General features: G+C 41.3%; 1 protein-coding gene across 1 annotated transcript in view; it reads right to left on the reverse strand.

The window, feature by feature from the left end:
• Window positions 1-231: 231 nt before the first annotated feature.
• Window positions 232-22,629, reverse strand: part of aacs (acetoacetyl-CoA synthetase) — a 41,265-nt gene continuing 18,867 nt past the window's right edge. Inside the window, exons 11-18 of the mRNA XM_085785989.1 lie at window positions 12,982-13,046; window positions 10,157-10,279; window positions 4,261-4,374; window positions 3,111-3,236; window positions 2,369-2,438; window positions 1,910-1,968; window positions 1,047-1,249; window positions 232-920 (exon numbers count right to left, since the gene is read on the reverse strand). Coding sequence (XP_085642115.1) covers window positions 783-920; window positions 1,047-1,249; window positions 1,910-1,968; window positions 2,369-2,438; window positions 3,111-3,236; window positions 4,261-4,374; window positions 10,157-10,279; window positions 12,982-13,046 — 898 coding nt within the window. The 3' untranslated portion in view covers window positions 232-782. The remainder of the gene's footprint in view (window positions 921-1,046; window positions 1,250-1,909; window positions 1,969-2,368; window positions 2,439-3,110; window positions 3,237-4,260; window positions 4,375-10,156; window positions 10,280-12,981; window positions 13,047-22,629) is intronic.

Genomic DNA, 22,629 nt, shown 5'->3' on the forward strand with positions numbered 1-22,629 from the left:
TGGAGTCTCTGGTTCGTTTAAACTTGATCTTGTGACGTGTTATGACACACAAAAATCCTTCTATATATATATATTTAAGTTCATATATATATATATAATAATATCATTCATATATATACATTTAATAAAGCGACACACACCACATAACAATAATATGGTGATACTGTATGAGCCAAAGCTGAGGTGTTTATCCCAAATAAGTGTGTGTATAAGTGTATGTGTGCGCTTCCTACTCAGAACCAGCACCACGGTTACAGCAGGTGACTCAGAGAGATTTGGTTCTTCGCTGGCTGATAGCGATCGGACTGTAAAGCGCCTAACGCCCCCAAAAATTTCACCCCTCCGTTGTGGGTTGTGTGGCTTTGGAGTACGAGCGGATGCCAAGCACGTCACGTTAACACCCAAAAAGCAGAATCCAGTTCAACATCTACAGTATTTGCGCGCCTGAACGACAAGAGCGGCTGCTTGACCACTTTGTTTGTAAACTAGACTACAGAGCAGTTACACCCCAGGTTTATAAGGTCCCTCGTCTGCCTGGTACCACAGACTTTTTATTGTATTATTATTATATACGCAAACTATTCGTACCAATTTTGCATCATTTTGACATATATACATAATATTAATGCCCCGTATAAAAGCTCAGGGCGTCTTTCTGCGCTGCACTTTTCACCGTCCCCTCCCCCTGTTCCAGTAAATCTGAATGAAGTTAATTTTAAAAACTAAGATGAACTCTTCGTCAGGTGGCTCCTTATCTCCGGCTCCTCTGTGAAGCCTCATCTCTAATAGTTCTGCAGTTCAGGAATGTTCTTGTAGAGATCCAGCGAGTCCGGGTTGGAGAAGGCTCCTCTCTGCGCCACCTCCCGTCCGGCGATCACCTGCTTCACGGCCACCTCCACCTTCTTCCCGCTGATGGTGTACTGCAGAGGGATGAGGAAAAGGCGCCATCAAGTCTAAGCAGAAATTGACTTTTGCAGGTGCAGCCATTGTAACAGGATAATCTGACAGCTTTGTTCATATCTGATTTATATTCCTATTTCTCTTACAGGAATGTCTCTGGTCTCCAGCAGCAGCGCGGGGACGTGTCGGGCGGACAGAGCTTTTCTAATGGCGCTTTTAATCTTCGCCACCAACTCGGCGGAGAAGGGTTTACCGGGGGCCATCTTTAAGAACAGAATAACCCGCTCCTCTCCGTCGGCGTTGTACTGAGGGACGCAAAGGCTGTCTGACACTTCCTCGAACGCCTCCACTGCAAAGGGTGAGGGGCAGAGGAGAGAGAGAGAGAGAGAGAGGGCAGATTAGAGGACGAGGAGGCAAATCAAAAAGGAGGGGAGAAGATGAGAGAGGGGAGGAAAGAGGAGGAGGTGAGAGGTGGAGGAGGAGAGAAAAAGGAAAAGGTGAGGTTGATGTAGGCAGAGTTTGAGAGGAGTGAGACTTTAACTTTAAAACTATACAGAAACACTGTGTATGTGTTGAAGAAATTGTGCTATTGTTAACAAACTTTAGAAACAGGCGCACACACTTACAATGGCTCAGTTAATCATTAATAAATTCTTTATAAAGTCATCACCCAACACTGTGTTGTGCTACTAAAAAGATAACAAAACAAATCACTGTATGTGTGAGTGCAGCATAAAACATAATCTAATATCATATAATACATGATCAATAAGTATGAAAATACAGTAATTAAACACATTATAGATGAGATCAATAATCCAGAGTTCAACATTTATAACTGTGTCTATGTAGGTGGAGTTATACTTCATAAATGATCATTTAAGTATGATACTGAACTAATGCTCAATAATGTGTAGTTATGACTGCAATGATTTTGTCGTCTCTCTCTCTTTTTTTCCCTCCTCTCTTCCACCCACAGTCTGCTCCACCTGCTACGTTCAAGACTCACCAATGTTATAGATCTCCGAGCTGCCAAATCGGACTCCGTTGGGGTTCAACGTGCCGTCGCTGCAGAAGAAACAAGAAGTTCAACATTCAGAACTTTAGTGTCAGTCACTGCAAGGATGTCTAACCGCACACGTATGAGATTGCTTTGATATAAAGCAATCTCATACGGTGCCGTAAAACAGCCTGAGAGTCGATAGAGGCAGCCAGGCTTTCTGAGCAGCATAACGCAGCACAAAAAAAAAACAAAAAAAACCTTCTATTCTCTTCAAATAGACAACATTTTTTAAAAGATAATCATCTAATGTTTAATATTAGCAATCTGGATGGATAACATTTAAACCTGGCCATTTGCATAATACTCTAAATAAACAAATCAGTTGCAATCACAGTGATTAAACCGTTTTTTATTATTTCAACACTGAAGCAGCTCCCAGAGCGAGAGAGAGAGCAAATGACCGACCTCCTGCCCAGCATGACGATGCCTCCTGTCTTTGGGTTGATTTTACAGTAGTCGCCATGAGCCCACACGCCTGGAGAGAAACAAGTGGCAAGCACAGGGTTTGATTTTTGCAGAAATGTTTTGCAATGATAATAATCAATGGTAAAACAATAATGAAAAACTTATTTAAGACCTATAATGTTAAAAGCAGGAGTAGAAAAGTAGAATTTAAGGTTTTACAGGGTTCCTACACATTTGAAATTTCAAACATCCATACTTTTTCCAGACCCTAATTTCAAGACTTCTCGGTAAAAAAATTCAAATAATTTGTGACATTTGAGTAAATGGATGCGTATCATGTAAATACATCATGCAATTCATCATTTGTTTTCATTATTCTGAATTTGTATGCCATTATGTCACCAAATTATTGTATCTACAGTAGGTACAACAGCAAAATCATTAGCCCAATTTAAGTCAGATAAGACCAAACCCAGATAAGTATTAAGATATATACATTTCCATACAATAGTTTCCATTTTCCATACTTTTCCAGACCTGGAAATGTATAAAATCAAACTCCATACTTTTCCATACTTTCCATACTTGCGTAGGAACCCTGGGTAAGGGTTTATGCAATATCTACGACAGGGCAGTCTGTCATACTGTCATACTGTCATCCTTTTCTTTTCTCTCTGGTTTGTTTGTTTACATGTGTGCTGCATTCGACGTTTGCATTAGCAGCTTTGTGTACTGTACATACCAGGATATGTAGAAAAGTACGCTTTGTGGTATTTGCTCCCATTCTCATCGTTCCAGAAGTGTGTTGGCTGGCAGGGGATCGGCTTGGAGCAGACAAGCTCCCCACTCTCTCCCCATACAGGCTTACCTGTCCACACACACACACACACAAACGGGAACAAAATAAAGTTAGAAGCTTCAGATGTACTTTGCTGCAACACACACACATCCACCTGGATACACATCCAAGACAAACACACACCTCCACAGATACAGTATAAATCAATCTCAGATAAAAAAGCAAAACAACAAAAAAAAAAAATCACCAGGTAATGTATCCCACACTCACAGAACCTGATAGTCTTTTGTGTGTGGTTTCACACAGCCCTCACCTCCTCCCTCAGGATGGTGTTATAGGCTTAGAGACCAACTAAAATAATCCCAAGCTCTTCCTACAAAACTGCCTTTAAATTATCCCTCAATCCACTCTCCTTTGAGGTGGTGGAGACGCGCCAGTGCAGCCCACAGCAGGGATTGGGAGCTGGGGGAACAAGGGACTGAAATCAATGAGAAAAACAGAGGGCTTTGAAGACTCCCAGCAAGATAAAAAAAAAGAAAAAAAATCACTCTTTTTTGACTTTTAATGAAAAAAAAATAGTTTTCCTGAAGTGTGTACCTGTATTTATTCAGGAAACGTTCACTAATTACTGTCCCACTCTTTCAGCCATGGCTAGCTTCACATTCTCGCCAACACACAGGTACAGGCACGTCCCCCCCCCCCATATGGGAGCAACCAAGTATAACCACCGTCTTGTTCTGGTAAGCTACCGAGCAGCTCCAGAGGCAGATGGGAAGTTTGCTCAAGGGCATCTCAGCAGCTTTTTAAAAATTTGCTTATGATTAATTTTTGCTCATTAATTTCTTTTTTTTCCCTCTTTCAGTCGCTCCCAGGACTCAAACCTGCAACTTCCTTAAAAATCTCTACTTGGATCTGTAGACCTTGTTGTTGTCAGTGCAGATTGCCACATAAATCCCCTGAAAGCTTCGGAGTTTCGGAGAAAAAAAAAATAGAAAGAGCGGGGAAAAAAAGCAATAATGTTCTACTTCTTCTGAGGACTTCAACCACTCAGTATCACACACACACACGGACACACATACACGCACACACTTACCGTCAAAGCCCCAGGCTTCCACAGCCATGGCGAGGTTTCTTGTTTGGATCTCGCCCCGATACACTGGAACTGTTGGGTTCTGGCCCATGAAACATGACACTATGTCGGTGCCACCTGGGTGGAGAGGTGAGAGAAGGAGCAGACGCACAGAGGGAGAGATTTAGTTGGTTGATGGACTGAAATGAAACACTCTGGAGTTCTTATGTGGAGTTTTTATTTTAAGAAGAAAAAGAGAAAAAGGAAATCATTCTTTTGCAAAGAGCTCTCTAAGGCTAATACTGTACATAAGTATAATAACATAAGTATAAATACTGCTTTTTATGCAGCTTGTGTGGTAATTAAATGGTTTACAGTTCCAGTTACTGAAGCGGACGTGGTCGTAATCGCTTAGTCAAGACACAACAACACTAGATACAGTTTGAATTTGTGCCTTATTTTTGCAGCTTGTTTTTATCTGTTAAAAGATCAAGTGCCAGATCATTTCAGTCTAATGATACTCTCTGTAACAGTGTTATTCAATAAGAAAATACCAGTTTTATCTTACTTTAAATTCTAAATTTATTGTTTCATATATGAATTCCCTGAAAACCTACAACACAACTTTATTAATCCTGAAGGCAATTGGACTGGACGTCATCAATAAAACCACAATGCAATATTAAAAGATGGAGAGCTAAAGCGAGAAAGTGACATTGTGTTAAAAAGTGAAATTGCTCGGGATACTTTTGAAGTAATAATAATAAATTGTTTAAACTTCTGTACTCGGAAAGTGTCGCCTGCGGCAGTTAAACCAAAACGAACCGATGGAGGAGAGACGATGTGAGATCGTCTGTTGAGTTTGTTGCCGAGGCAGAGGCAGGTCACAAATAAAGTTGGTTTTCTCCTGATTTTTGATGTCAGGCTGTTTGGAGGATCGGCTTCTTGTCGGGGAGGGGAAAAAAATAAAAAGGCTCCCATGTTTATTTTGGTGACAATGAAGCAAAAGAACCTGTGATGATCTGTGATCTTCTCCCATTGGGATGAACTGACTCAGACCTGCTGCTGGTCTCCTCATGTGACACAGACACAGGAAGTAATCCAAAACAGTAAGTAATCCCTAATGAAGCGTCTCATTAAAGCCTCTGGAAACCCAAATCCACCAAAGCCTCCTAACCATGTATTTTAGGGTCTTATGTACATATTATTAAACATGTAAAAATAATTAGAAAAAAGTTTCCATCCAAATTGAAAATATTTGTCTTTTAAGGTTTTGTACAGTAGGTTTGAATTGGGCGGAGTTATCTCTGGGATTTATCACGCAATAAATCCTACCACTAATAAATCGCCACGTCAGTTCTCTCATCCAGCCCCCCAGTGGCGGCGAACAAAACCGTTCTGCTGCTAACGGTCACTCCTCCACTCCTCTAGTCCTCATAACCAGAGCCATGTCAACAGGAGTTGTGTGTGTGTGGCGATTAGCATTTAGCATTTATTAGCTTTCCAGCGCGACCTACCTTGTCTGTGTCTGTGTGTCACTCTGTCTGTCTGTGTGTGTGCCCACAACTCCTCACAACTCCTCTCTACATACAGCCGATACAGCCGGTTTTTTTTTTTTTGGGGGGGGGGGGGGGTGAGGGGAGGGAGGGAGGGTGTGTGTAAATTGGCGATTAGCTTTTAGCATTTATTAGCTTTCCAGTGCGACCTGCCTTGTCTCAGTGTGTGTGTCAGTCAGCCCCTCCTGGCGCTCACACAGACAGGAGTGACGGTTAAAAGCTTCTTTTTTTTCTGTGAGACTACGACCAAAGACGGTTATGATGCTCCAAAACGAAGCTGGTAGACTAGTTAGCTGCTAAACAGCATCAATCAATCGATGCACGTCCTCCGGTGAGGACTTTTTTTTTTTTTAACGGTCGCCATTGACGTGTTGCTATGACAATGGAGCTGTCAATCATAGCGTTATCTGCCACGCCCACACTGTCCTGACCAGTGGCCTCAATAGTGCCTCAATAGCAAAATGAGCTGTTTTTAAACAAGGTTTTCTAATAGTTATGAATAGTTATTGTCACTCAGACTTTTGTGGATGCTTAATGAGGCACTTGACTTTGATATAATATAAGCATTTTTACTATATATAGTCAGGTTTCCAAAGGCTTTAAACTTCTTTAGGACTTGAATGATTACGTGTAGAATAAATTCAGCTTCAACTATGATACAGCTACACACCATGTCATTTGATACCTAGAGTGGATCTCTCTCCTTTATTTATTCATTTTATTAATTTATTAATTTATTCCTTCAAATTCTTCTTATTATTAACAATATTATCATTCTTTTTATTATATTCCATTTATCTTCCTTTACTATTTTCTTTTTTTTGTCTTTTTCTCACTTTAAATCTGTATAATTGATTTTATGTTCTATTTATTATTATTTTATCGTACTGCTTTATTATACAACTTTTGATTATACAGTAGGCCTAAGTAATGTGCAGCTGTAAAAAAGAAAAAATGTATATGAAGGGTAATGGATTTGTCATGTTACCATTGTGAAAAAATAAATACATCTTTTTTTTTTAAAGTTAAAAAAAACAAAACAATGATACAGCTCATCTTCAGCCCCACAGAGATCCGCCTCAAACAGAAAACACACACACCTCACTTTTAATTTAATTCACCTTACGCCACCTGGGGTGTACGCTGCTGTAATGTACAGGAGGAGCTCCTTGCGTCCGGTAACTAAGCAACAACATCCGTTAACACTGACGTGGAGACATTACTAAACCGAGTGTTGGTATCAATCTGCGACACAAACTGGAAGCGTTAGCGCTCTGCTCCACCTCCATTGACCTATATAGGAGTTCGTCTCTGTTGCAGCACATTTCCTAAAACTGTCATGAGCGCACACACACACGCAAACACACACACACACACTTCCTTTGCCGCAATATCCATTTGTCTTTTTCTACCTTCCAATCATTTACTATTTCTGACACGTTCTATTCATCTCTCCTCCCATTGTTCAGTCTCTACCTCCCTGTTTCATTCCCTCTCTGTATCACAGACTCCATCCATCCATCTTGTTTCGCTTCCTCTCAACTGCTCTCTGCCCTTCTACCGCTCCTTCCCTCCCTCGCTCTCTCTCTCCCTCTCTATCTCTCTCTTGCTTATCTTTCTGTTCTTTACACTCGTTCTCTCCGCTCCTCTATCTGCCAGGTTCCTTATTGAGCTTTAATTGGCTCCCAGGAGGAAGTGGAAACTTTGTCTTCTGATTAAACACACACACACCTATAGTGGGAAACCACGCAATTATTTTATTATTACACTCACTTTAATGGGTGGATACACACACACGAACACACACACACAATAAAAGTATATTTTAAGCCAAAAGCCACTGTTGCTTCCTTGGGATGCCTCCCCATCAGCAGCTATTTAGTGTATATGTGCATGTGTGTGTGTATATATGTTTTCATTTGTGCAGGTGTGAGTGCTTTGACTATCAACTGTAACAGTTTGGGGTGAAAGAGAAGAGAAGAGAAGAGAAGAGAAGAGAAGAGAAGAGAAGAGAAGAGAAGAGAAGAGAAGAGAAGAGAAGAGAAGAGAAGAGAGGAGAGGAGAGGAGAGGAGAGGAGAGGAGAGGAGAGGAGAGGAGAAGAGAGGAGAAGAGAGGAGAAGAGGAGGAGTGTGTGGCATATGGGGAGTCAGATGGAGGTATATTAGGATGGAGGGAATCCAGCAGTGAAAGTGTTAAAATCCCCCAATGAGGAGTGGTGGGGGTATGACATCCCTGCTGACACACACACACACACACACACAAGCACATACACGCACACATGCACACACACACACGGAATAAATGAATAGACATAAATAGAAATAAAGAAAAGAAATAGATGAATAATTGGATAAATTAAATAAACTGTAATTAACTAAATTAAAATATCTACAGACACTCTCACACTTACTTACACACACACACACTCACTCACACACACACTCACACACACACAGGGTGAACTCAGTGAAAGGGGCCCCGTCACATATGTCGCCATGACCACCAGTCACTCACATATGCTGTGATAAATCCTGAGAACACACACACACGAACGTGGAGATGACCTCAGGGGTCAAGGTTAGGTCGGTTGGCAGCCAACGGGGCTGCAACCTGCTGTTGCCCTTGGCGACATGGAGGAAACTGACTGGGGCAGGACATGCTGGTCTACAGAACACACACACACACACACACACACACACACACACACACACACGAGCTAATGCCTTTTACCTTCTTATACAAAGTAAAAGCTGAAATCTAGGAAAATATCAACATTTCTAAAAAGACAGTTTGTGTAGTAATTTTACCGTTCGTCTTGGTTTAAACTCCATCAGACTCTTTACTGGTGTTTCTCGCCGAGTGATGCGCTGCGTTCACAATCGCTCTCTATTCTCCACCAACTGTGAACGTAGCTGTTTCACATCTGAATCTCCAGTGAGCAGAGACTCCAGATCAGCAGCAGCTCAGACCGAAGCTCCTCTGAAACGTCCTGCGTCCGCTGAACGGCGCCAAACATGAAACGGCTTTTACCAGATTTAATCACGAGGTCTGTTTGTTTGTGTGTTTGTTTGTTTGTTTTGTGGAAGCATCCTAATCCCACCGGCGACGTTCTGATCCACGAGGCCACGCCCACGTTCAAACTCCTCACTCGCACTCCTGAACCTCGCTCGGCTGTGATGCCGTTGCCGAGATCAAATCTGTCCACAGACGGACATACAGACACCTGCCAAATTAGTCAAAGCCGCCTCGGTGGCGGTTCCAGCTACAGTCGGAGTCTCGAGGACACACACACACACACACACACACACACACACACCCATGAGGTGAAAACAATAACACGATACAATCTGCTCTGCTGTCTCCACTCTCTCTTTTTCTCTTCATCTCTTGCCAGACTTCTGCCTTGTGGCTGACATTTCACTTTGACGCTCGTGTCCAGTCTGCCCACATGCATGTCACTGTGAGCATGTGTGTGTCTTTGCATGTGTGTGTGTGTGTCTTTGCGTGTGTGAATCTCAAGCTAAATGCTGCGCCCAGTACAGCTGTCAGTCAGAGTGTTTGTTTTGGTGCTGTCAGTGTGCGCAAGAGTGATTCTACCAAACTGCTAGTAGTCAGTGTGTGTGCATGCATCCAGTGTGTGTGTGTGTACTTGTATAGCTATACATGTGAGGACCAGCTTGAGTTTTAAACCATCAGAGTGAGGACATTTTGAGAAAGTGAGGACATTTTGGCTGGTTCTCACTTTCTCAGACCCCTTTCAAGTGCTGTTTGAGGGTTAAGACTTTATAATAACTAGGTTATTATAATTAGGTTTAAGTTAGGTTAATAGCGATGGTTAAGGTTAGGCATTTGTTTTGGATGGTTAAGGTTAGGGTAAGGGGCTAGGGAATACATTATGTCAATGAGTGTCCTCACAAAGATAGCCATACAAACATGTGTGTGTGTGTGTGTGTGTGTGTGTGAGTCTGTCTTCAATACGTCAGTCACCGAGTCTGTGCTAAATGTTAAACGTTTCAGGACTCACAGAGAGGCAGATAGCGCTCTATTGTCCTGTCAACATAACAATGGGCTGAGAGGACCGCTGTGTGTGTGTGTGTGTGTGTGTTAGCATTTGCATTGTGGGCGGTGAGGAAAATGTACATCTCTATACTCCATCATTTATTTTTATTTGCTGTCTGTATGTATGTGTCAGTCCTTTTGTGTTTGTTTTGCAGTGTCGCTCTTTGATTTTGTTTTTTTTCTCCATGTGACTGTTGGGAAAAGTTTCTGCTCTTCGTGCCGTTTAGATGAATAAAACAGTGAATCATTAGAAAAAGTGACTAAAACAGCGTCGTCCCGACAGGATCTGGTGTCGGCCACTGACCTGAGATGGAGCCCAGCAGCACGTTGCTCTTGATGCAGCGGTACACGTAGTCGTAGGTCTGAGGTTTGAGAGGAGACCCGGTCGACAGGATGGTGTGGAGAGACTGGAGGTTGTGTGTTTCCGCTGCGGAGGTTGGAGAGAGAGAGAGAGAGAGGGGGTAAAGAAAAGATGAAAAAACAAATGTACCCTGAGGTTTATCTCTGGCTGAAGTATTAGCAGTTGGCATTGAATGTTTGATCAGATTGTGCTCAGACTGAATGAGCTTAAAAGGAGAATTTCGGTCATTTTTGACCCCTAAATCGTTTTCTTGATGGTTACCCAGTGTTGGGGGGAGCTCTATTTATTTTTGTAAAGAAATCATCACAACAAGGAAAAAGTGTTTGTTTCTCTGGCGGGAAGAGCAGGCGCTCTGCGATCGGATAGTAATGTCTTTCCAGGACGTTTCAGAGCTAGGCTGTCTGAGGTGAGTGATAACATGCAAAAACACAAGGTTTATACTGTTTACTGTACACTATATGAGTTCAGTGGTGTCTCGTAAGGATTCGAGTCATGTATCATAGATATTTGATTGTTTTTTGAGTGTTTGTTGTGGTTGAAAAAATTGCCCCCATACTTTAGCGTTGTGGCTATCGCTAGCGCCATCTAGCCATGGTGTAATTCCGGTTTGCCTGCATCAATTTTAGTCGCGTTTTTTGCTCCCCCCAACACTGGGTGACCATCAGGAAAACGATTTAGTGGTCAAAAATTACTGGAATTCTCCTTTAACTCACGTTGGACTGTATTTTAAGAAAAGGTTCTTGTGTTTTTCACATTTGATTAGATATTTAAAAAAAAGGTTTTGTAGAGCTAAGATGTTGTTTTGGTTTTGGATTTCAATGCTGAAATTCAGCTACAGGCTTGAGACATATAAACCCCATTTGCAGTGAGGAATCACACACACACACACACACACACACAGTGTCAGTGTGAGCATGCACCTGTGAACAGCTGTGGCTCCATGGATCCCTACATGTTGTGTGACACCCTGATGTGACAGCATACACACACATACACACACACACAAACGCCCAAACCACCAAGCCAATAACATCCTGCAAACTAATAAGCTTCCAGGCACCGACCCTCACACCATAAACACACACATACAAACCCACACACACACACACACACACAGTGGGAACTCTTGCTACCCCACCCCCACCCCCCCACCATGCCTCCAGGTGTCCGGTCCAAATGTCAGCCCAGGGAAAAGGGCCCCTCCGCTGGGGCAGCCGGTGAAGATGCTCCCCCTCCTCTCCCCTTGCCCACTAGAGACATGCTTACACACACACACACACACACACACAAGACATCATCTCCCTCTGCCACGCTCTTTCTCTCATAAGCATCCAATCTCACACAGAACCAGGGCCAACTGGATCAAGTAGTTGGCTGACTGACGGGGGCCGGGCAGAGAGACGGGGGACAGAGCAAAGGTTTTTGGAGATTTTGTTTTTCATGCCTTACTGTTTAGCCACAGAAGTGGGAATATGTTTAGCTAATTTACAAGTTGCAGGCAGATACACACACACACACAAAGTGTCGCCCCATGAATAAAGATTTGTGGTGATTATAACGACGCAGTGGGAACTGAGAGACGCAACAACTGTTTATGCAATAAACATTTGTTATAAGTGCTAATTTAACATTAGGAGAGGAGAGGAGAGGAGAGGAGAGGAGAGGAGAGGAGAGGAGAGGAGAGGAGAGGAGAGGAGAGGAGAGGAGAGAAGAGAAGAGAAGAGAAGAGAAGAGAAGAGAAGAGAAGAGAAGAGAAGAGGGAGAGGATAGGAGAGAGTTGAGGGAGAGGCGAGGAGACCAGAGGAGAGGAGGGAGAGGAAAGGATAGGAGAGGGAGAGGAGATAAGAGGAGGGAGAGGAGAAGTGAGGAGGGAGAGGAGAAGAGAGGAGAGGAGAGGTGAGGTGAGGTGAGGAGAGGAGAGGAGAGGAGGTCCATTAGTTATAATTGATGATTCACATGAGGAGTTTAAATGGCAGGACGAGGATGCAAATATCTCATATAATAATATAATACAATCACCAAAAGCTAATTCCAGCTCATGCAACTTTCACAACTGTTTCTTTCTTGTCTTTCCCCAGTTCACATGAACCAGGTATGGAAGCTAAAATACTACAAAACGTGCACCGAATGACTGATCGATAGATTTTTAAACCCAACGACGGATCCGACACTAACAATTTTGAGAAGTTGTCGAGGGCTTTGTTCAGTCACAATACAGAGTGTACCTGTACAAAAGAGCACGGCAAGGCAGCAATAATTTTAGCATGCACTTCAAAACAGACACTTTTGTCACACAAATAGCAGAAAGAGAGAGAGAAAGAGACTGACGGAGGTTAGCAGGAAGGCTAATAAGCACTGGCACAACTCTGATTATATGCAGAGACCTGGATCTTTCTCTGGAGAGCTGTGACACTAAAAGCAATTAGCCGGGCCTATCCATGACTCATATGAATTATCCTAACAGCATTTTTACCCCCTTTCGATTCAGTATCAAACACCAGGACACAGCGGCAAACTGTTGATTCACAAAGTAAATGGCATAAAGGACATTTAGAGTCAAACAGCATCGCTATTATAATCATTACCGTGTCCATCTGCTCTTTTTGTTCCAGGTTCCATTCTCACAGAGTAGGAGGTGTGTGTGTTACAGAATTAATTTATCCCTCTCTCTCTCTTTTTTTTTTTTGTTTGTTATTTTTGTGCGTCCATGTGTGTCTCTGGATGTGTATGTGTGTGTGTGTGTGTGTGTGTGTGTGACCACAACTCACAGGGTTTCAGGTTCCTCTCCTGCAGCACCGACAGCCACTTGGCCCCGGTACCGAAGATAGTGATTCTGTAACAGATAAGAGAGCGACAAGAAGAAAAAAGGCGGAAATTAATTATTTTAGTATAATATACAGGCTCGATGAAGCATTTGTGTCCCCGACATTAAATCAAACATAATTAAATCTCTGTGGAAGAAGTGGAAGGTGTTTTATTTTGGGGCGGGGTGGGAAAAAAACACAATTTGCGTCAATGTTTCCCCACAATGACAACCATTGGAGGAGAAGTAGAAGTCCTCCTACATACTGTGACAGCAGAAACTTATAACAACAGAACCAAATTAGCAAACATTATGAATCATCCTCTGGGGTTGGTGTGAGTCCCGTTGCCAAATTTCATGGCAATCTGGCCCTGTCATTTTCGTAATATCGTGCTCGAGACTGAAGTGGTGGACAGATGGACGGGACGGACGGACGGACAGAGAGGCCGACATCGGGACCCTTTACCATCGTTCACACCTGAAAACTTTGAGATGTCACCATCAAAATAAAACAAGCAACACAACTCTTCTCCATGCAACACACCACGCTCTGTGTATATAGGCTACAGGTCGGATGATTCACAGTTGTCTGTACCTTCCAGTTTGTGTTATGGCCCAGACTGTTACTGTATTTTCAATGTTTTGTTTGCCACAGCTCAAGAAAATGCTTCTTCTAATGGAAAATGCGATATCATATAATGTCATCAGGGGGCACTTGGAAGGAATTCAAGCTTAGAAACTCGAATGAACTGAAATAACCCGTGCTTGCAGTTCAAGATGGCAGTGAATAAAAGGCTGTACATTACAACGTTCATCAGCCACTTAGTCATACCTAAAGTAGTTTATTGTGCAGCCTTTAACCTGTAGACAATGTTGTTGTGTTGCTTTTGTGCTTAAACTATCACTGAGTGTGTTAGCTAACAAGTCGTTACATGAGTTAAAACTGCCTAATTCATATCTGGGTCAATGACGCGATGCAATGCAATGTCAAGTGGTGTATCTGGTATTTTTTCATACATATCTGACTACGGTATACAGGAAATTTAATCTGGACTCAAAAAATGTGGAATAAATGTAATTCACTTTTGCAATGTAGCACTCTGTTTCTTGGACACATTTTACATAATCTGTCACATTATTTAGAAAAAAAAGGGGGTGGTTTTAGGATATGTCCTGCTCAGTGTTGATAAAATGTATTAAAATTCAAATATAGAAACAGCAAAAAAATCTCTTTCAATTGATTTTTTTCTGAAGAACGTATACTTTTTATAAGTACACTTAAATCCACTGTAGGTGGATAATATTTATCATTCTTTTGTGGTTACACCATTTGACATTTTCAGAGCATTCAGTCTTACTTTTGTTAAAAAATGGCTCAAATGTAATTTCAAATGACATAAAACCAACATGAATACAAAATGTACATTTTAACAAATTTGATCCATGCTTTTAAAACAATTGCATTTGTTTATTTTCATTTATTAAAAAAAAAGTATGTGTCACTGACCCATTTACTGTTTTATGCATCATTAATTATTCATTATGGTAAATGTTACTTTGTGCAATCACTCACACATGTCGCAGAAGGTGTGTGTTCACTCCTGTCATCTAGGATCAAATTTTTGACAAGTTAAGATAAAGACATGTAAAAATAGAGGAGAATTAAGTCTTTTCAGTCAATAGAGATCAAACCCTTGGCTGAATAAACACACGTGAGCATTAGATCCGAGTTAAGTCAATGACTTAGAAAGGTTGTTGACATTTGGAGGAGGTTGGGTTGTGAATGGAGAAGCAGCAGAAACTGGTCTGGACCGGTAGATTAAGACTTAAGGGCTGATGTGTTAATGCGACGGAGACCCTCCTACACCTGTGTGACTGACTGCTACTGGATGTTTTTATTCAGCGGGTGTCAAAGCAGCTGATGAACGAGGCGCTGACGGTGAAGCACGGATGACGGAGCCGATGTCAGTGTGAACAGCTCCATTTGTCGCTCCGAACCTATGCACGACGATGAGGCATCATTTGAACGTGTCTGAGCCTGATGTAAAAATATAAAAGAGGACACAACAGTTACTGAACAGCCTTTGCCCTTAATCCCATCTGCTCCGGTGGAGCCGCTCAGTATCCTGCTTGTACAAGGTGGAGGTTCCCAGGAGAGGAGAGCGTGTGTGTGTGTGTGTGTCACTGTGTAAATGTAAAGCAGCACGAAGCTGAAACTGAGCCTCTGTGCTCAGTCAGCCCTTCACGCACAGATAAGAAAAAAAACAAAAAAAAACGAACAAAATAACTGATTGGAAATTGACTTTCAACTGAACAAACAAAACAATAATGGTCAGTGTGGATTGAGACGATGAAATGTCTCCTTTGTAAAATCGACCACAGCGAAACGGTTCAAAGGAGACTGAAGCGACAACAAGGCTGAGATGAAATGATTTGGGAAGGTGCTTTCTTCTGTGAATGGAAGTATCCCTGACAGCTGACAGCGGCTGGACAACATGTGGAAGGCAAGAAGTGACAAAACGTCACTTCTGTGTTCCCCTGCAGTTTTAATTTTAAAACAAAGGAGGCCTTTTAAAAGTCTGCCTCTTTGTGAATGGGTGTTTGTTTTTTTTTTGTCTCCGTCTGTTTCTTCCCGTCCTTTCAAGTTATTTTTGCTGACGTTAAATCAATCACATCGCCCTCCCGTCACCATGGCAACCGCGCCTGTCAATCAAAAATAAGAAAGAAATCTGTCTCTCTCCGGGATACAAAACAACTTGTCCGATGCTTGATTGGTCAGTAACCAGGAATCGGCTTTGCGCCGAAAGGTGTCATTTGTTCTGCTCGAGGTCGGACTCGGATCGATCAGCGGTAATGCAGGTTGTTCGTAAAGGTGAGACGGGGTGAGAGGGCAGAGGTCACGAGAAGTAATGTCTGTTTCGTCGGTTCCAATGTTTTATCTTATCACAAAGTAAATGCAAATCTTATATCAACACTGTGAATTCACCAGATTTGAACGTCTGAATGTTTTTTGTTTAAATACCACGAACAAGATACATGATAAATCAACTGAAGGAGCGGAATGCCCTTCCTAATTATGTTACACAACAAAGAAATATGGTAAGTTTTAAAACGAAATTAAAAGATTATTATTTAACTCATAATTTTGATTTTCTGTCGTAAATATTTGGTTTCAGTTTTGGGTCATGGCATTTATGTGTGACAGGAAACACAGTAAATGTTTTGCAGGAGCTTGTAACTTTTATGTTTGGTGTCGTCTCGGGTGTTTTGCATGTACCGTATTTGTATGTATTAAGTATGTACCTTTTGTATGTGTTTTTGTTTTTTATGTATCAAGTATGTGTCGTTTATAGTCAACCAAACAGGGTTTTATCATATTGATGCAAAAAATCCTTCTAAATATTATTTGTATTATCAAACTGTCCCACTCACTGATAGACTAATACACATTCATACACACCACTATAACCCATATGACAAAGCTATAGTTGACATATTGCAAGTCATCACCTTTTTATTAAACTGTTCTTGGAGACAATATTTGACCACAACATGCTATAATGCTGCTTTACTTATTTTCTATTTATTGATATTTATAAGAAAGAAATATCTTTAAAATTATATCTTTCTACGTACAAAAACACAAAAGGCACTAAATACTTTTTAATTAGAGGAACTATTATATGAAAACTACATTATCACATGTTGCATTATGCAGTTGTTTGTCTGTTCCACAAGAATCATGTAAACATATTCAACAATGTGTGAAATCTACTGTGTGAATTCTTGTGTTGTGGCTGTAAATGTTGTTCTGTGACAGTGACAGTGACCTTTGACCTTTAACCACCAAAATCTAATCTCACGTCACCTTTAAATCCAGGTGAATGTTTGGGCCAAACTGTGAACAGATCCCCCCCTTTGAAGAACTATCGACATACTAAAGTCACAAGGTCACTAAAATCGTGTTTGGTGAGGTCACGGCGACTTTGACCTTTGGCCACCGAAATCTAATCAGTTCACCCTTCAGTCAAAGTGAGCATTTGTGCCAAATTTACGGGATGGAAACACAATGCCTCTGGCCTTTGACCTCTCTGATGTGGAGGCATAAATATTAAAATGAATAAACTGATACTTGACTTTATAAAATTACTTTTCAGTCAACTTAATTTTGATTTCTGAATGTTTTTTTTCCTTTTCTAAAACTGTATTTACTTCAATTTTTTTCCCAAAATATCACAAAAACAGAAAACAAGTTGTGCTGCGTACACACACCTTCATTTAAGTCATTAAAAGGTGTGTATTTATATATAAGTAGATGATATGTGTGTCTTCTGTGTATCATTGTGCAGATATCTGTCCTCTACAGTCACACAGTCACAGCCGCCTGATACTGCACACAAACTCAAACACCAAGACCCCATTAGTCACTCACACACCCACTTCTCCATCCTATCCATCATCTCTGACCCCCCGTCCGCATCTGGACCGTGGCCGCTGCTGGCTGCCATGGAAACAGTCACTTTCCCCTCAGATTGGAGGCAAATGGCCAGGTGTGGCTGCTAATTGGGTGTTTAGGATGGAGGGCGGAGGCGACACTGTGCATGTGTAGATGTGTCCTCGCCGGTCTTATCTGTTTCAAGGGAGACATGTCGCTGGAAGCCGCCGAGTCAATAAGAGACACTCGACGACGCCGGCGCCGTTATCGCGTTAATGTGTCTCTGTGCGTGACGGGATGCTTTCTCGCGCACTTGTCCCTCCGCCCCGGGAAGAAGTGTAATTGCTCTCTTCTCAGGTGTCACAGCCGTCGAGGAACAGTTTGAAGCTGCTGCTGTTTGATGGTGTAATCATCATTCACACATTTGCAATTATTAAAAGTATGAAGCACTGCTTTGTTTTTGTTTTTTTTAATAATGCAAATGTAATTCATGAGCAAAATCTTGGTGATTTATTTTTTACTCCTATTGTTTTTAAAATTAAACACATTTTTTCTGTTGCTTCCTCTCCGATACTCTACCCTTGACATCCATGTGTGACAGACGTGTTAAAAGTGATTCTCTGTCTTTCTTTCTGTCACATTTTATTGTAAAGCCCTTGTTTTGCTTTTTTTAAATCTTCCTTTTTTTGCTACAATCTAATCTGACATTTGAGGCCAATGTCTCGAAATTAATGTGCTAATGCTCTTTTTCTCTAATAATCCGGTAAATTGATATGCTGCGTTCAGCGCTTTAAACAAGCATGGACGTCGTTTAGTTTAGTGAGTTTTTTGATGAAGACATTGGCCTCCAGTTTATGACATTTCGACGCAGCTTGAAAGCGAGGATGTTTTAAATTGTTATGCCCACGTGTCTAAAACTGCAACTGAGCTGGGCAAGATGCAATCTGCTAAACTGTATCAGGAGTTATCTCCTCCAGAGAGGAGAGCTGAGCTGAATTTCGCTTGCTTGGCATTAGCAAAAAAGGACGACATTTTTCCATACAGTTAGATGGTAGGAGAGTTATTGGAAGGAGGAATATCTTTTCTGTCACATCAGCCTGGCGCATGATGGACAAAGAGATGGGAAAGAAGACAAGAAGATCCTCTGAGAAAACAGAGGAGCCTCTGAAGTCCTGCACATACATGGAGCCTGTCACAAGTATAAATGCTGTAACCTTTTTCTTGCTTCACTCAGGGATACCACCATGGATTGTGTTTCCACTGCGGGCCTGTAGAGAGTCGCAGTAAATCTACTTTTCTGACACGGTGCAGGTGGGGAAAGCTGTCAGAACATTTAGAGGTTAGAGTGCATGTAATAATAAGAGGGTAACATATGAAGACTGTAATCTCTGTCCATAGTATATTTACTAAGAGTGGCATACTGTGCTTCACTTTTATGCATTTTTTGTTCTTTAATGTGCTTGTTTTTTCTTATTTGTGGAAATGAAACAATGAACAGCTTCAGCACATGGTTCCTTTAGGAGCTCAGTTTCCTGCACGAGTGTGGTGAACAACCCTTGTATTTTAAACCACACATCCACTGTGGGTTATTATTTAGTCTACTAACTGATATATTTTTGCCACATGGCGCAGAGTTTCCATTGTGGCTCATGATTGTTCAAGCAGAAACTTGTTGATCACTACACATCAACACAAATACTAAGAGACTCCACCCATGGCTCGGACCCCTAAGCTTCTCCCTTTGACTCTTTTCAAAGCAGCAAATCTCCAATAATGCACTACAGTAAATATATTTTTGAAATGGCAGTCCTTTAATAATATAAAAATCTATCTGTCAAAAAATATATAATCTATTATAATAGGGCAGTCAACATTAATGCAATAACCCATTGATACAAAGTCCTTTTAACGGCACTATACTTTTAGACGAGCTATTGTTCTGTTATATTGGCCTTAAGGCCCAAACACATAGTTTGAATCAGTTATGGATCTTCTGAACAATAAGTTCAGCTAAGCATGTTGTACAATGTGTCTGTTGTTAAAAAACAGAGGGTGATGACATTTATAAGTCCTCATGTTACTGAGTGAGCCAAATACAATGAGACCTGAGGGTTTCTGTCATTTGTCATTATATTATTAAGCTAGATTTGTATGAAGTATCTTAACCCATTATTAAACACTTGGAAAAACTCCCTTTTAAGTATATTTTAAAATGTGCAATTAATTTGGAATTAACTTTGGACACTCTATGGACATATTTCAATAAACTGACAGCCCTAATTACTAGATTTAACACTGTAAAAGTCACTTGTTCACTTCACTGTGTGATGTGGCAGTGAAACTCAACAGCAAAGTACGATTACAATCCCACAATCTCCAACAAAGTTCAAACCTCAATTTAAGTTTCAGGCTTTTTCCAAAGCTCTGACAGATTTAGCTCCGTTTAAAATGTCCAACCTTAATTCAGAAGTTGAGGATGTAAAAAAAGAAAAAGAAACATTCATGTCATCCTCTCCCACAGGGTTTTTTTTTCCACACAGTGCTGGGATGTAGGAAATGACTGTGAGGTGGTAACATCAGTTTTTAATTGGTTCAAAAGTCTCCTCAACATTTAAAAGGTCCCATCCGTCTTTCTGTCACGTCGGCAGCTCTTTGCTGATTTCCTCCATGTGGGTCATTTTGTAAAAAAGTCATCTAACCTTGTTCGAACCATTTATTCAATTTCTCTTCTTTTTTTTTCTTTTTCTTTTTTAGATGGGTGAATAGTGGAGGGGTTGTTTGAAAGACATGAACATTTATCTCATCAAACACCTTCCTACAAACTGAGCATAAAGCTTAGAAGCTGCTATAATAACTATTCTACCAGTTATAATACCAGGGAGCCGGCCGTCACTTGAAGATCCTAATATAGTTGATGATTCAAATGTCCGGTAAAATTGTGAAAGGAGCTCATTAGCGCTGGGATCTGTTCTGCGTTTTCTGCTGCAGAAGTACTTTTTCTTGGCACTTTTGCTCCTCTATGGTTTCCCACAATTCCCCATCTGTGTCAGATTTTTCTCCCCATTACTCCGCTCCTTGCTGAAGGCAATATGCCATTTCTACCACGGTGAATATGCGTCCATGGTATAACTGTCTTAAAGGGTCTCACACTTTTTGCTGACCACGCCGCATTTCTTTTTTCCCCGATAATTTAACTGCGAGGATTGACCGAGCCGACTCAATGATGCTCACTCACAGGGAGGAGCGGCCCCATATGACACGATCTCCAGCTGTCTGATGGCCATTATACGTAACTCTGGATCTGATTCTTAAGGAAATATAGGAAGCATTAGCTGCAGTTACCGCCATTTTTTTCATTTATTTATTATTATTTAATTTCTGTTCTCCAGACGGAGGCTGGTGCTGCAAAATGTTTCACCTTCCTGCTACTTTGGCTGCCTCCCAGTAAATAAGTTTGGCATTTTTGTTTTAAAGCCATACGCTGAAATTAACTGAAGTAATAAAAGACTTAGGAAGCTGTGTTGATTGAATATGGCTTAATTCACAACAGATAATAACAAATGAAAACTACTAATCAAAGCAGCTGAAATCCACTATACTTAACAGTCTATTACAGTCGACTGCCCTGCAGCTAAAACTGAAATTTTCATTGCAAAAACACACACACACACAACTTGGAGACCCCTTGAGGAATCTGAATATAAGTACTCAATGAAAAATAATAGCTGCTCACTGTGCTTACTAATACATTTCCACCACCTTACACAGTCGTATCCTTGACCGCTTCTCTCTCTCCCTCCGCTTCTCTCTCTCCGTCTTCAAAAGACAATAGAGGATCAATGCTGGGTTGAATATCTGCCCTAGTAACTGATGATGGTGATGGTGGTGGGGGGAAGTGGGACCAAACTAAACATTCATCAAAGTCACATACAGTAAGAGCACCGATTTGGTGACTGGATTTGAAGAAAGCTGCTGAAAAAATGGATTTCAAAAGATGAAATCAGACGAGAAAACAATCTCTCATTTTCACATGTGACGACGTCCTCATTGAGTCATGATGACGCAATGAAATTTAAGGTTCAGCGGTTCTGGTTTTGTCCAAATTTACAGCATCACCAGCATCATCTCAATAATAGCAGCGTTTAAAGGTAGAATAGGAGATTCAAGTAGGCGACATTATGAAAATACACCACTCAAACGTGCAACACTTGTTCGTTTCATCCATAACGTTGCTGCAACTGTCTTGTTGAATTTACAGTAACAAGCTATAGCAGAAGCTCTGGCTCTGGTGTCGTCTTTTCTGAATCTTTAAATGTTGAAGACTCTGAGCATGCATGCGATTAGTGCATGAAGAGGGGTGCATGCAGAGGGGGGGAGGAAGGGGCAGAGGGCAGTTTGATAGACGCAACACGATCAAATGACTTCATTTGTGGTGTTCAAAATGATTGGATGGTGTTTTTACAGGATTGTCTGTTCCACAGGAGACTGACACTTTTTATTTTGGTGAAAAAGCATTTAATTAATTGGTTGCAATCAGTGTGTGAAGAGGATTTCAAGCAATATAGTAAAAAGAAACGCTTAAGTCTGGCCCTGGTCGGCTGAGGAGGAAACACGACCGCCCTCTCAAAATGACGAGAACGGTGGCGATCTCACAGAGCAGGTTTGTGGTGCGTCTGAATTATGAGACCAATTTCTTTTAAACACAAGTGTCAAGAAATTATATTTTCCTCCAAATCCCAAGAGAATTAACTAGGTACAGTAAAACTTCTACAGCTTGCTGCCTGGTGGTGACTTGCCATGATGAGATTTTGTTCCTCGTATCCACTGTTTCTTTTCGGTTATCCGCCAAATAACCAGTCTGTCTAATCTATGGCATATAAAACGAGGTGAAATTATCATCTCCATTACCCACTCTTTACCCCATTACCCTCTGATCTCTTCTGCATTTTTCTTTCCTTTCTTTCCAACCAATCCGTCATTTTCCACTCTTTCTCTCTTTGCTATGATTTTAAATCAGCATTAGTGTTTATTGTATGATCAGTTGCGGAGGGTCTCTTGTTCTTAATCCATGTGCCAACCAGCCGGGATCTTTATTCATGTGTCGGCTCCTGTGTGTGCATGTGTGTATAAGTTGTCAATTAGGTAAACACATGATCAATTCTGTGGATAAAGACCAAC

Source organism: Trachurus japonicus, chromosome 9 (assembly GCF_045865225.1).
Source record: "Trachurus japonicus isolate A0001 chromosome 9, Traja_1.0".
Classification (NCBI taxonomy): Eukaryota; Metazoa; Chordata; class Actinopteri; order Carangiformes; family Carangidae; genus Trachurus; species Trachurus japonicus.